Source organism: Cricetulus griseus, chromosome X (assembly GCF_003668045.3).
Source record: "Cricetulus griseus strain 17A/GY chromosome X, alternate assembly CriGri-PICRH-1.0, whole genome shotgun sequence".
In the NCBI taxonomy this organism is placed as follows: Eukaryota; Metazoa; Chordata; class Mammalia; order Rodentia; family Cricetidae; genus Cricetulus; species Cricetulus griseus.
Genome location: NC_048604.1, coordinates 121,588,757 through 121,602,773, shown reverse-complemented (window position 1 = coordinate 121,602,773; position 14,017 = coordinate 121,588,757). Strand labels below are relative to the sequence as shown.

Below are 14,017 nucleotides of genomic sequence, written 5' to 3'. Positions count from 1 at the left end.
GGCAGAGCTGCAGAGTGTTTGAGGGCCAGTAGTGGATACAAAGATATATACCTGGAGTAAAAATTGAGATGGCCAACAGAAAGCCAAGGCGAGAACAGGGAAGATAGAGCAAGTTGTTAAGCAGAAAGCAGTTGTCAAGATGGAAATGAATCAGCATCTAAAGTGTAAGTGTTACAGAAGCATCATGCTTGAGACAGAACCAAGGGGCTAGGAAGGATGGGCTAGCTCAGACACTGCCTTAAGTGAGGATTGGAGGTCCAAGTCACCATCCTACTTCGTCACCAGCCTACTGGAGGGAAGTTCATCAATCATCATATTACCCTAGGCAGAAAGCATGACCAGTCATTTACTTTTGGTTCCTTAACCCCCCAAAGCCAGAAAGTGCTCCTCACTGTCACCAATGCAGTGTAAAAATGGACACCATTAGTATATAGATGGACACTGTTAGTATATAGATGCTTTGTTCTGCACAGCGCAGAGGGCATGTGCAGCAATAGAAATGAAGCTAAGATGAAAGAAAGTATTAAATTGGCCACTTTTTCTTGTTTGTTCTTTTAGATTTATCCTTTCTCACAAAGCTAGAAAACTGATACGTCTTACCAAAGAAGAAAGGTAACAAATGTCTTGTCCTCCTTTCTCTTTCTTCCTTCCCTCTCCCCTTCCTGCCTCACCCTCCTTCATTCCCCACTCCTTCCTTCTTTTCTCTTTCCCCCTTCCTTCCCTCATTCCCGGCCAACTTCCTTGCTTTCCTCCCTCATTTCCCCTCTTCATCCCTCCTGTCTGCCTTCCTTCTTTCCTGCCCTTCCTCCCTTTCATTCTCCTTTATCCTTCTTTCCTTGCTTCCTTCTTTTCTTTTTTAGATTGATAGAAGATACATCTTTACAGCAAGAGCACACATTCAGTAGAAAATGTGGGCTTTTCAAGTCAATTATGTATTTCTTTCCTCTGCCTTCTTTTCTCTGACCTTTCTTTTTTGACTATTTGCTTGCCTTTCAATGTTTATTAACGTCTAACTTATACAATACCTCACAATATGTGTATTGTTAATGTGATGTATCTGTTATGTTAATGATAACAGTCTTATGTGTCACAAAACTTATTACTTCAGAACCAAATATTCAAATTAATACTTACCAAGTTATTGTACACAAGACATTATGCTGCAAAGTATGAACAGTTTGAAAAAAGACATAATGAAAACTCTGGACATGTACTTATGGAGGAGATAACTAGGTAGGCAAATTGCTAGATTAGGCACTGCTACATAAGTGAGGCATAGCAATTATAGATTATAGGGACAGAGACTAATTTCTCTGGAGGCTATTTCTTCTTGCAATTTATATTCACCATTGGCAAATATGTATATCTGCACCACAACTGATAACATATTTAATAACACAGAGCCCAAATGACTCTCCAGTGCATTCTTTCAGTTTGCATCAGCTTGTTACTCCATAACTAGTGCCACCTTGGTGCCTGGCCAGAGCTGTTCAAATCTGACTGGGCCACAGATTTTAAAATATCCCCATTGGAATATAAGATCCATGAAGGTTTGCCGGGTCCTCCAGCAGTCAGGGCTGTGGGAATGGCCGGTCCAGCTGGTCACTTTCCAGGGCTTAGCGGGATGGTGAGTGTCGATGACCCAGATGCCCCTCCTAGTCACTGGAGAGAACCACATATTGAGTCAGGAGACTTGTCAAAACAGAGTCTCGATTTATTGTAACAGGCATTCGCTTATATAGTGTTGAGAAAGTGGGTGGGGACCTCAGGATGGGGTGAGGTGTAAGGGCCAATAATATTCCACCACGTTAGCAGTAGCTGGGCAGAAGCAGTTTTGCTCAGACAGGTCACCAAACTCTAGCCAGGCTCAGGAAATTCGACTAGGCCTGTGTTCAGGCCTTTTTAGGCCCAGCAAAGTTTAGGAAGTGTTATCTGATTGACTCACTGCTGAATCTTCAATGCCTTGAATGGATCTTTTCCCATTTTTGTCTTTCTGATCAAATTCATAAATTAGTCATCATATACTATCACAACTAAATCTTTTATGTGGTCAAGGTTACTCATTTTAACAGTTTAATAAATGATCTGCCATACAGAGAAAAATCCTATTCCAATATATTGCTATTGCTTTGCCTTTTTATGTGTGTGTAGTGTGTGTGTGTGTGTGTGTGTGTGTGTGTGTGTGTGTGTGTGTGTGTGTATGTGTGTGAGTGCAGGTGCCCTTGGAGGCCAGAGGTGTTGGATACCCCTAGACCTGAAGTTATCGGCAACTATGAACTGTCCCTTGTGGTGGATGTTGGGAACTGAATGTGGGTCCTCCAATGAACAATGTACACCCTTAACCACTGATCCATTTCTCTAGCCCTCTAATATATGTATTTTGATTATCCATACTACTTTTGGGGGTTTTATGAGAGAGGAGTGGGGTAACTTGCTGCCTAGTCAGGCTGCCCTCTTACTCACTACATAGCCTAGACTTCTCTCAAATTCTGAAATTACAGGCATGCATCCCCATACCCATATCTAGACTCATCTACTGTCTGAACATCTTTTATTTTTCTGAAGTATATTTTGATGTAAGAGTTAATGCAATGGAGAGGGGAAGTACTCATGAGGACTTATTCATAACCAAAGAGCTATTGCTGCCTTCTAGAGGAGAGAAAGTCTGTTTTCTTTAAGGATGTAGACTCTGGTAAATTGACCATGGTCTGGTAGCTGACCCCACACTCATGAATATATAGCTAACACAAATTGGACTTGGTGATTTGTTTAAAAAAGGGATAGGGAATAGATATGGGAGTAGTTAAGGGGAAGATTGGAGGACAGACATGATCAAAATATATTGTATATGTTTACAAAATTCTTAAATAATTAATAAAAATAAAATTTTAAAAAAGAAGTGAAAGTTCAGCTTCAATTCTTTCCTGGGAGGCCATACTTTTGAATTATCATTCTCTTCTCCAAGGATTTAAAAGGCCCACCTTTATGAATTCTAAACTTCCTTATATATTTCATTATATTTCTGAGGTTAGCTGCGGATCTTCACTGTCATCCTTCTTCTATTCCTGCCAAACTATATCAGAGAAAGAGGAGGAAAAGAAATTGAGAATTTGTATTCTTTTGCTTATAGGAAGAGTTCCTATATTTAAAGCAAGAGTATATTTTTAGAGAGAGATTTGGTTTTATGTGTATGGATGTTTTTCCTGAATGTATGTCTGCTCACTATACGTGTACCATGCCTGGTGCCCGATGATGCCAGAAGAGTGTGCTGGATGCCCTGGATCAGGAATTACAACCCGCTGTGAGCTGCCACACGGATACTGAGGATTGAATTCAGGTCTTCTAGAAGAGCAGCAACTCTCTTAACTCCTGAACCAATTCTCCAGTCTATAATAATACTAGTTTTAAAATTCATGGGCCAATCTCTAAATCATGCTTAAGATCCCCTTGTGCATTACTATTCTAAAAGCCAGTATTGAAACAGCTATGTTTATTTATAGAAATATATAATTGGCTAGATTTATGTTAATTGATGAATTTGTGGATTCATCTTAATTGGCTAATTATAGTTGTTGGCTTTCTTCCAATTCCCCCACTAGACTTAAGAGTTAGTATTTGCTGAGAATTTATTTATTAGAAAGTGTTATTGAGGCCAGGCAGTGGTGGCGCATGCCTTTAATTCCAGCACTTGGGAGGCAGAGGCAGGCAGATACTGTGAGTTCGAGACCAGCCTGGTCTACAATAGCTAGTTCCAGGACAGCCTCCAAAACCTGTCTCGAAAGAGAAACCCTGTCTCGAAAACCAAAAATAAAATAAAATAAAATAAAATAAAAAAGTATTATTGACCTAGGAATAGGATATTGGTAGCTTTCATATTTGAGAATCACTTGGAAGGCTTGTGAAAAGCAGATTACTATCACTTTCTTTTTTGATGGGGGAGTTTCTAGGTATCTCTGGCTGTCCTGGAACTCACTCTGTAGACCAGGTTGGCCTCTAACTCAGAGATTGGCTTGCCTCTACCTCCCAAGTGCTGGGATTAAAGGTGTCCACCACCACGTCCCTGCTGCCACTTTCCTTTCTGAGTAAGAAGTCAGGGATAAAGCCTGAGTTTTGTCCTTTCTAAGTTAATCTATCCAGTGATTCTCTTTGCTTTCTGTCTTAAAGATTTAACAATAGTCTCACTATATTCCTATTTGTAAGCTCATGAGTTTTTAAGAATTAGATATAGGGCAAATTCCTTGTTTTTAAAAATTAAAGTGGAGTTGGATATGTTCACATTTGCCTACAATCATGTCACATGAGAGGCCAGGGTAGGAAGACTAATTATGCCAAGCAAGCCTGGCTTACATAGCAGGACAGTATTTCAAACCAAAGAAAACGTAATTACTTAACTTGAAATGTCGAAGTGGAAACAATGTCACCCTGAGACTTTTACATAAGGGAATAGGTGCCTCTCACTTTTTCTTTGTCTTAATGCCATTAACCTTCGCTTTCATCATTAAAATGTTATTTTTTCTGCTGTACAGACTAAAGAAACTTTGTGAGCTCTATGCAAAAGTTCTGAACTCCCAAGAAGCTCTGCAGGTAAGGCTTTTTCCCAGCTTCTTTCCAATGGTGAGGGGCCAAGTTTGTGTCAGTAGAACCCTGCAGCTCATCTTTTCCCCATAGACTCACTGAAGGGTCTGTACATGTACAGTTGATGCAGAAATGGTTCCATAAAGTGTGATGGAGCCCTGGCTGTGCAGGTCATGAGCCAAGAAAGTTATGGCATACTCTGGGTTTAGGTAGTGCTTCTTTTGTCCCAAATTCAGAGCTGTTCCCAGAGCAGCTTTTGGGGTGACAGCAGTTTGTAATTAAATTCTCCAGCGCTGTATGAAGTGGTTGAGTGGAGAACCTTACTTAAAGAGAAAAGCAGTTGTATTTGTATTTTCTAAAAGGTGATCAGTTTTCATTTGAAAATGTCTCTTCTAAAAAGGATATTGATGATTAATTTCTGATCCTGAAAAGATGTTGCATCACTGTGGCTTCAATATTTGTTGTGTGAGTGGAAGAAATTCCTTGGAGGAAGGAGAAATGAAAGAGAAAGCCCAACCTTTCTTCTGATTGTCTGCAAAGAGCCAGAGAAGGATGCTCAGGAAGCAAGAGAGTCCTCGGATTTCAGAACACAGCATGATAACAGTGATAAGGCCAAAAGAGGCTTAGTGCCATTCACTACTTAGGCAGGGCCTCACACTTCGTAAATAGGATGCCTTAAATGATGCAAAGTCAACTTCATGATTGCACTTTTTCTAAAACAAAATAGTTTTCAAACTCTAGTTTTAAATATTTTGCTATATCAATTGTCTCTTTTCAAAGTGATGCTTAATGATAAACTTTCTGTTTAGGCTATTCATCCTTGGTTCCTCCCACCCCACCCCACCCCCAGGTAGAATTGAACCTAGGGTGTGACAAGCTAGGCATGTACTGTTTCACCCTGAAATATCTCTATTTTTATAAGTTCCTATTTTGTAAAACTCTCAGCTTAAATAAACCTGTTAATGAATGGCTAAACCACATTTTTCCAGACCAATGGTCGTTTTACAAGTTCCACCATCCCACCATAGTGAATACATACTAGGAAAATTGCTCCACTTTCAGCAAAGCTCACTGCTACCAAAACATGAAACTCACCATTGTCTGTTTCTCATAGATACACACTTTTTTCTTGATCAACCATCCTTTTAAACTGTATCATTTTAAAACTTTATCAAACCCATTAAACACAAAAAAGAAAAGAATAAAAAAGAAAATGGAAATGGAAAAAGATAATTGTTGTTTATGAGCAAAAACTTAAGATACCCATGTCCAGAAATAGTGGTGCTTTTCCAAAATCTCAGTACTTGGAAGGTAGAGGCAGGAGAGGAGGATCAAGAATCCTAGGTCAGCTTGTACCACATGGCAAGACTTTGCCTCAAAAAATATTAAGAGATGCATGTGTCAAAAGAGAAAACTTTCTGAGGTCCAAAATTACCACAAGTTTTTTTGTTAAAAACATTTACCTGTCCAAAGAACTGTCTTTGGAAACATGGGGATAATATGGCCCTAATTCAGTGTACTGTCGGCCCTCCGTACATACAGGTTCTGCAAACTATTTGAAAAAATTTGCCCATGCACTGAAGACTCTGTGTGATAAGCATTTGTATGGCATTGTGTGCTATCAATAATCTGGAGATCATTTAAGGCATACGGGAGGGGAGGGTGTGCACAGGTTACATGCAAACACTACACCACTTTCTATAAAGGTCTTGAGCATCTCTAGGAAGCAGGGAGGTATAGAAGCACTGCTCTTCAGATTCTGAGGGAGAGCTGCAATTTGTTCTGTACAAATTGAAGTCTACTAGCATGAGCTCTGTATACAATCAACAAAATACCTTCCTCTGCCTCTCTTTCAAGCTTTTGTTCCTCTTCCTTACAGCCAGTCCATTATGAGGAGAAGAACTGGTGTGAGGAGCAGTACTCCGGGGGCTGCTACACAACCTACTTCCCTCCAGGCATCATGACCCAGTATGGAAGGTACTACCCAATCACTGCACCAACTCCTGGGCTGGCAAATACTCAAGCAAGCCATGTTTAATAAATACAAGTGTACTGAGCTGTGACTGAAAGCCCTGCAATTGAAGCCAAGCTCCAACTACGTTACCTCGTTTCTTGCTAGTTATTGCTTTCTTGTCAATACCATAAAGATAGAATGTTCCCCATTTCCTTTGAAGCTCATGCATCTCACAAAGGAAGTCGCTATACTGCACCTTATATTCCCCTGCCTTTTGTATGGCTACGATAAATGCTGGTAAAGGAAAACATAACAATACGTTTTTTTCTGATAATGGGCCCATATTAACCATATTAAAAAGTGTTAGCTTTTTTTCAGTGGAACCAAATACTTGACAAAATAAGTATTTTTCATGGTTTTCTCATGATTTGGATGTGTCAATCTATCATGGTGTGGAAAGCATGTTAGAACATTTGTAACAGGCAGGATGCAGAGCAGAAAAGTAATAAGAAGGGGATAGGGTGATATACAGCCTCCAATGACACACAGTCAGTCATGCATTTTCTCTAATTAGCCCCATCTTCCACAGTTCTACAGCCTTGCAATAGTCTGTTCTTACTGTGAGTCCGTCAAGGGAGACCAAATCTTCCCTGGAAACTCTTGTGGACATGCCCCAAAGGGACAAGTGTTAACTAACATAAGCATTTATTCTGAACTCTGGATATCCCTTTTCTGATCATGGAAACCTGAGATGGGATGACAGTGGCACTGGTGGTACTTCTTTTATGGTGTCTTTGTAAGGTGATAATGCACTTTCCTTTTCTAGGGTAAGTGCCTGTGACCTTTCCATCTCTTTGCTTAGCATGTGAGCACTCTACTGTGATGGTAATATATTAGGTAATACGGAGATGATAAAAATAGAGACATTGACATCTGCTAGACATGTTTCAAATGCTACTTCTGCTGTTTTCAAGTACTGTGGCTCTAGCTGTACATTTCTCTGAGCCTGTTTGCTTATATGCAATGTGAGATGTTAACTAGTAGTCTGTCATGAAGTTCTTAAAAAGATTAGTGTAGCATGAATAATAAAATTCCAGAGGAAGATATTGGGGTTCAAGCTGAAGACCAGAAAAGGAAAGCAGCCAAGTCACTAGCGAGTTCTTACCTCTACCAAGGCTAAGACCAAAGAGAGGTGATCCTGTCCTCTGTGTGACTGCAGACTGTAGTGATCTCCACCAAACTTCAGACTGCACTGAGACTGCACTGAGCTCCTGCCTTGTATTCCTCTCTAGTGCTAGGATTAAAGGCATGTCATCTCAAGTGCTGGGATCAAAGATATGAGCTCTGTTTCTCTTTTAGACTGGTTCACTCTCATGAAGCCCTGGGTGACCTTGAACTCACAAAGATCCATTTGCCTCTGTCTGAGTGCTGGGATTAAAGGTGTGGCCACCAGTGCCTGTCCTCTATGACTAACTGGTGGCTTAGGTGTATGGCTAACTATTGTAGTGTGTGTGTGTGTGTGTGTGTGTGTGTGTGTGTGTGTGTGTGTGTGTGTGTGTATAACTAGTGGCTTAGCTCTTAACTAGGTATGTGGCTAACTAGTGACTTAGCTCTGCATTCTGATCTTCATGCAAGCCTTAGTTGTTAGATTACAAACAAAATACTAACCATGACTGTGTTGAAGTTGGTAGATCACTTGGCTTCAAATACTACCTTTGCTACTTGCTGTCTGTAGACCAGAGAAAACCACTTCTGTTGTGGAATATTAGCTTAAAATGTGTTATATCCATTTATACTGTGTGATATTAGTTTAATGATGCAAAGACATGTTATATTTGTTTGATTAAATAAAGTTAGCCTGGGGTCAGGAGGTTGAGTCAGCTACTAGCTGACAGGAATTGGTAGGGAGGAACCATGTGTAGCTAGGGTTCTAAAGTGGGGGCTGAGCAGGACACCCTGTTTTGGGGGAGACATAAGATAGGAGAGAAGGTTAGCTACTTGATATTCAGCCTCTCTGGGCAAGCAGAATTTCACCTCAACCTTTGAATACCAAGTTCTACAGAAGGATAGAGATCTACATAAATTTTCCTTTAATGGCCATGATAAAGCCAGTGCCTAAAGCAACAGAATTCCTGCCTGGCTATGGCCAGTGCAGCCAAACCACTGCTGGTAGCTGTGGAGTTGCAATTACCGATTAGGACAGCAGTTCCTTAAGGGGCAGCTACTGAATTTAATGAAAACATGCTTCATCTTTGTTGTTGGCTAGGTTCTAGGAAGAGATTGAAGCAATCTGTAGACAGGATAGATATTAGACTGTGTCCTTAAGGTTGACACCTATGGAAGGAAGAGGAAGGAAGCAAGATGGGGTGGAAGGGCAAGCCAAGTGATGATTCAGTTTCAACAAAGGTGCCATCTGACCTCATGAAGCATTCTGGGAGTAGAATGGTCCTTCTAAGTGGTCTCATGTTAGAGTTTGGGGCTTGCAACTTTAAAGGCTTATTTTTATGCCATTCACTGGAAGATGTTGGAAGGAGTCGTGAGATCATTTTTTCCTGTGGAAGTAGTCACCCTCAATGAGTGCCGGCATGAGAATAGCATCTTGTGAAAGGACTTCCACCAACACACAAGTCCTTCATTCTTGGTGGTGCATCACAGTTTACGGCTGCATTCTCCTCTGCAAAATGTGCATAATAATAGTGGTGAGGAGTAATGAACTTTGAAGAGTAGGTGCCTAACAAATTTTAAATTAAAGTTTGGTGTGATGGTCCTGAAACCTAGTGAGTAGTAGATAATGAATCCATAAGACTCATTCATTTCTTCAGTTTCCTTATAGGAAATCATCTTAAAAATCATTAGACTATCCCTTGAAGAGATAGATAAGGGCTGGAGATGTGGTCCAGTAGTGGAGCACATGCCTATCATACAGAAATCCTTGGGCTCCATCCTGTACCATACAAAAACTAAACAAGTTACTAGAAAAACAGATGAAGAAGGCAAAGCTTGTTGAGAAGAAACTGTCAGGTTTAATGGTAGCATAACTAGGTAGGAAATCAGACGAATGTGTCACCTTCCTCATATAAAGAGAACCATACGTGACTGGGCTTATCCAGTCCCTCACTTTATGAGAATAATCAAATACATATTTTGTCCCCATTGATGTCGGATCCTTTCCCTGTTGTCTCTTGGTATAGGAGTGTGTGAACTTCAGCTTTTGTTCCATTTTATGACAGAGATAATACAATAACTGAGGAACATGAGGAACATTATTCTACATTGTCAGTGTCCTCCTAGAAGTCTTTAACCTGAAGAAGCCAACTGGCCTTGATCATCATGAGAGAACTAATTTCTGTATGAAATGACATTTACTGCTTTGTTGTTATTCTCAGGGTTCTACGTCAGCCAGTGGGCAGGATTTTCTTTGCAGGCACGGAGACTGCCTCACACTGGAGTGGCTACATGGAGGGAGCTGTGCAGGCTGGGGAGAGAGCTGCCAGAGAGGTAGGGCCCAGAATCACGGGCAGTGGGGGAGGAATGTAGTATCCACACCCACCCACCATATTCCCCATCTAAAGACCCAGGATACCATTATAATAGCAGTTTTAGGGAAAAGGAATACCTCAATCAAACAGAACATTGGATCTATATTTTACCTGAAATGTGGATCAGAACTCAGCTATACTTAAGAGGTGTTGGGAGGAGAGATGGTTCCATGGTCAAGAGCACTTCCTGCTCTTTGAGAGGACCTGAGTTTAGTTCCCAGCACCCATATCCGGAGGCTCACAACTGCCTGTAACTTCATTTCCAGGTGATACACTACCATCTCCAGAACTCAGAGGCTGTCTGCACATCAGACACACACGTGCACAGAATTACAAATAGAACATATCTTTAAGAATAGGGGTTCTGGAAAGGCAGTCTTGCAGCTCAGAGCACTCACTGCTCTTGTAGAGATGTGCCTCCTAGCACTGACATTCAGTTCTAGGGGATGAGATGCCCTCCTTTGATCTCCAAAGCTTCCTTCAGGCACCTGGTGCACTTACATATATTCAGCAAGCACACAAACATACAATTTTAAAAATTTTGTTTTTAAATAGAAAACGATCTCCTATGTCTGATGTTACAGAATCAAAAATATTTCTATTAGGATTCAAAATTCACAATTATTATTTTTTGGTAACTCTTCTAGTCTCATTCCCATTAAGATATGTTTGCAAGTACTAAAATTTATGGTGAAGCTAATGATTGAAACCTTTTATATCATAAATAAAAGATCTTTGGGGGCCTTTCTAAAGGTCAAGTGGATTGCTCTGCTCTTTACCTTGACATTGTTGATGGATATCCCAAGAGGCATTCACTTGGTTCTTTTTTAAAGATTAAAAGAAAGATAGTATCTGCTTTGTCATTTGCCAAGGTAATCTTTCATTTCAGATTCTGCATGCTGTTGGGAAGATTCCAGAAGACGAAATTTGGCAGCCAGAACCAGAGTCTACGGTAAGCTATATTTCAGATTTATGTCTTTGCTCTAAGAATGATTGTTCCCATGAACACACTTGTATATATGCACATTCCTTTTCCTAATGATTTGATGTATGGATATCTAAGTAAACTCCATGACTTAGGGGGTTACAGATTTAGATGAACTTTGACAAATTTGTAGTGCTACATCTCTTGCAGATGAATAGGAAAAATATGATTTTTGTAATAATGAGATACTTCTCAGAGAGCTCTAGATATATTGGGAAATAAGTGGGGGACAGGGCATTGCACAATGGCATAGCATGTGTAAGATCCTGGGTTTGATCTCTGGCAAGACAAGAAACAAAGAAAAGAAAGAGAGGGAAAGTAAATACAAAAACACCCCCTCAAAATGAGAACTCAATCATAAAAACTTCAATGTCTATTGAATGATCTGACTTACTGATTCTCAACAAAAGGTAAGAAAAAAGGTTATTATCATCTATCCAGGGGTCAAGAGGTGGAACAAAGTGGAGCACATTTAAACTCACTTCAACTACATTTCTTTTTGTAATAAAACCATAAAACATTTTTCTGACTCACAGGAAGGGTGCATAGAGTCATAGAGAATGGGGATCCAAAAAAGTCAATCATTTTTCTATCCTTTTAAGCCTGAAACCATCGAGGCTAGCCGCAACACTCCAAAAATTACTGTCGTAGTGCTTCTGCTAGAAACAGGATGGTGGGCTGAGGGGAACATTCATTCATCCTCCTCAACAAACATTCATGGTGTACATGGGCCATTGTAGTCTGAGGATGGCAGTGCTTTCAGATAGGAAGACAGAGAATAACACCCAAGTACAATTCTGACAGAGGATATGCTGAGAGAAAATATGAAAGGTAGAGCCATCTCAGCCTAAGGGCTGCAAAAGGAGGACTAACAAAGTAACATGGAGGGTAAGGTGAAGAAGAGGGGCTGAGCCACAAGGGAATGCCATGCTTTATACCACAGATGTTGGAATGAATGGGATACTCTTTTTAAAACAACATGAAAGAAATAGTTTCTGGGATGACATGCACAACCCTATACTGACATTAATGTTCTCTGGACCCAGGATGTCCCTGCACGACCCATTACCAGCACCTTCCTGGAGAGATACTTGCCTTCTGTGCCAGGACTGCTAAAGCTGCTTGGATTGACCACCATCTTTTCAGCAACAGCTCTTGGTTTCCTGGCCCACAAAAGGGGCCTGCTTGTGCGTTTCTAAATATGGGACTTCCACATCTACAGTCCTCTCATTCTGTGCGCCATGAGGCTTTGGGAAGGGGTTGTTATAAAATCTTAAAAGACACAGAGAATATGGAGTGAGAAAGCACAGTAACTTGTTTTCCCTTCTGGTTGCTTGTTAGCACCCCTACTGTGTTCCACCCATTTCCAACTTTTCTGCCCTCTGAATTTTTAGAACAGACACACAGGCTTGCTCAAGATCCTTGCTTACTCACAACTTAATTGGCCTTGCACACAGTTTTTTTTTTTCAAAACCAGGTGGCTTTGTGCTTTTCTTTATTCCTGTGTGTTGTGTCCTCACCTACTCAAGTTCTTTGCAGTTGTACTTACAATCCTGCCTTGCATAACTGGAAGACATTAAATACCATCTGGAGCTCATCCTTTGCTTTAGAGTTGAATAAACCAACTGCAACAGAGGTGAAATTTAATCACACAAGGCCCAGTAAGCCCCTCATATGTGGATGACTGGAATGGATACAAGTTGATGCTTTTCCCACCTCCCAAGATGTATTTCCCAGTCATCCTCTGCTTTATGCCATCTTCATTGGTGGTTGTTCCTATGTGGATTTACTCTGTATTAACTGGTATTGTGCTACTCAGTAGATATCCTTTGCTCTTGCTGTTTTGTGGAATATTGCCAACTGATTTTTATTTTTCTTGATAGTGGAAGTCTTATCTTTGCCATTCTTTTGTATCTTCCATTATGTTCCCTTCATAGATTAAGACACGCTTAGATAACTAAAAATAAAGTTGCTTGATCATATGTCTGCTGCTTTTTCTTTTGGGGGCAATGACTTTCAAGGTTTTGATAGGCCAGAAAATTGTTTGATAAGCCAAAAGTCTGTCAAAATAATAGACACTAACCAACATAAGATGCAGAACCTATTAAAATAATTATAATACTTCAGTTGACCTTTCATATTTCATATCAGTGTGGTGTTATTTACCAGGTAAACCCATTAACTGCAAGTTATAGTGTCACAGTCCATTAAATCCTATATAAACTACTCTTTAAATGAGACCATCATTTTGAAGAATTCACCCTTCTTTGACTCCCAGGATTAATAAATAATACTAGAATTTCTGATCCTACAATGGCATTCATGTGCATGGGTTTATGGGAACATTAGAAACTAAATGAGGTGCCAGGATAGGCTCCAAAGCTACACAGAGAAACCCTGTCTTGAAAAACCAAAAAAAGGGGGAAAAAGAAACTAAATGAGGAAAATAAAGAACCTGTTAAGAATTTGTATCTCTTTTGGGTTTTCTAAAAACATTTAAAATATACTGCTGGGGTTAAAGTAGTTTCTCAGTAGTGGGACACTCAAGCAGCATACCACAGTCCCAGGGTTTCATCCTAAGCACAAACAAAACAAAACTAATAGGCAGAGGACAGAAATTGGAGTACTTAGCAATCATTGAAATTACTGCAGTTGTACTGTGTTTTGTGACTTAAACTTATAGGGTCATTTTTGTCTGTTTGTTTAAGAAGAATGGATAGCTGACCCTGGTGGCTCACACCTAAGTTCCCAGCACTTGGAAAGATTTAAGATTCAAGACCTGCCTAGGTATAGCGAAAACCTACCTTAAAATAAATAATAGAAGGCATCGGGTGTATCTCAGTTGGTAGGGTGCATGATTAGCACACACAAACAAATCCCTAGGTTAGATGGCCAATATTTCATAAAAGTAGGCATAACAGTGCATGTCTGTAATTCCAAGCACTTGAGAAACGGAAGCAGGAA

General features: G+C 40.2%; 1 protein-coding gene across 4 annotated transcripts in view; it reads left to right on the top strand.

The window, feature by feature from the left end:
* The window catches only part of Maob (monoamine oxidase B), a 31,086-nt gene extending 18,051 nt beyond the window's left edge, over positions 1-13,035 (top strand). For all 4 annotated transcript variants that reach the window (XM_035450155.1, XM_035450157.1, XM_027433292.2 and 1 more), the window contains exons 8-13: positions 559-612; positions 4,527-4,584; positions 6,455-6,552; positions 9,916-10,027; positions 10,958-11,020; positions 12,100-13,035. In XM_035450155.1, coding sequence (XP_035306046.1) covers positions 559-612; positions 4,527-4,584; positions 6,455-6,552; positions 9,916-10,027; positions 10,958-11,020; positions 12,100-12,252 — 538 coding nt within the window. In that variant the 3' untranslated portion in view covers positions 12,253-13,035. The remainder of the gene's footprint in view (positions 1-558; positions 613-4,526; positions 4,585-6,454; positions 6,553-9,915; positions 10,028-10,957; positions 11,021-12,099) is intronic.
* Positions 13,036-14,017: the final 982 nt, after the last annotated feature.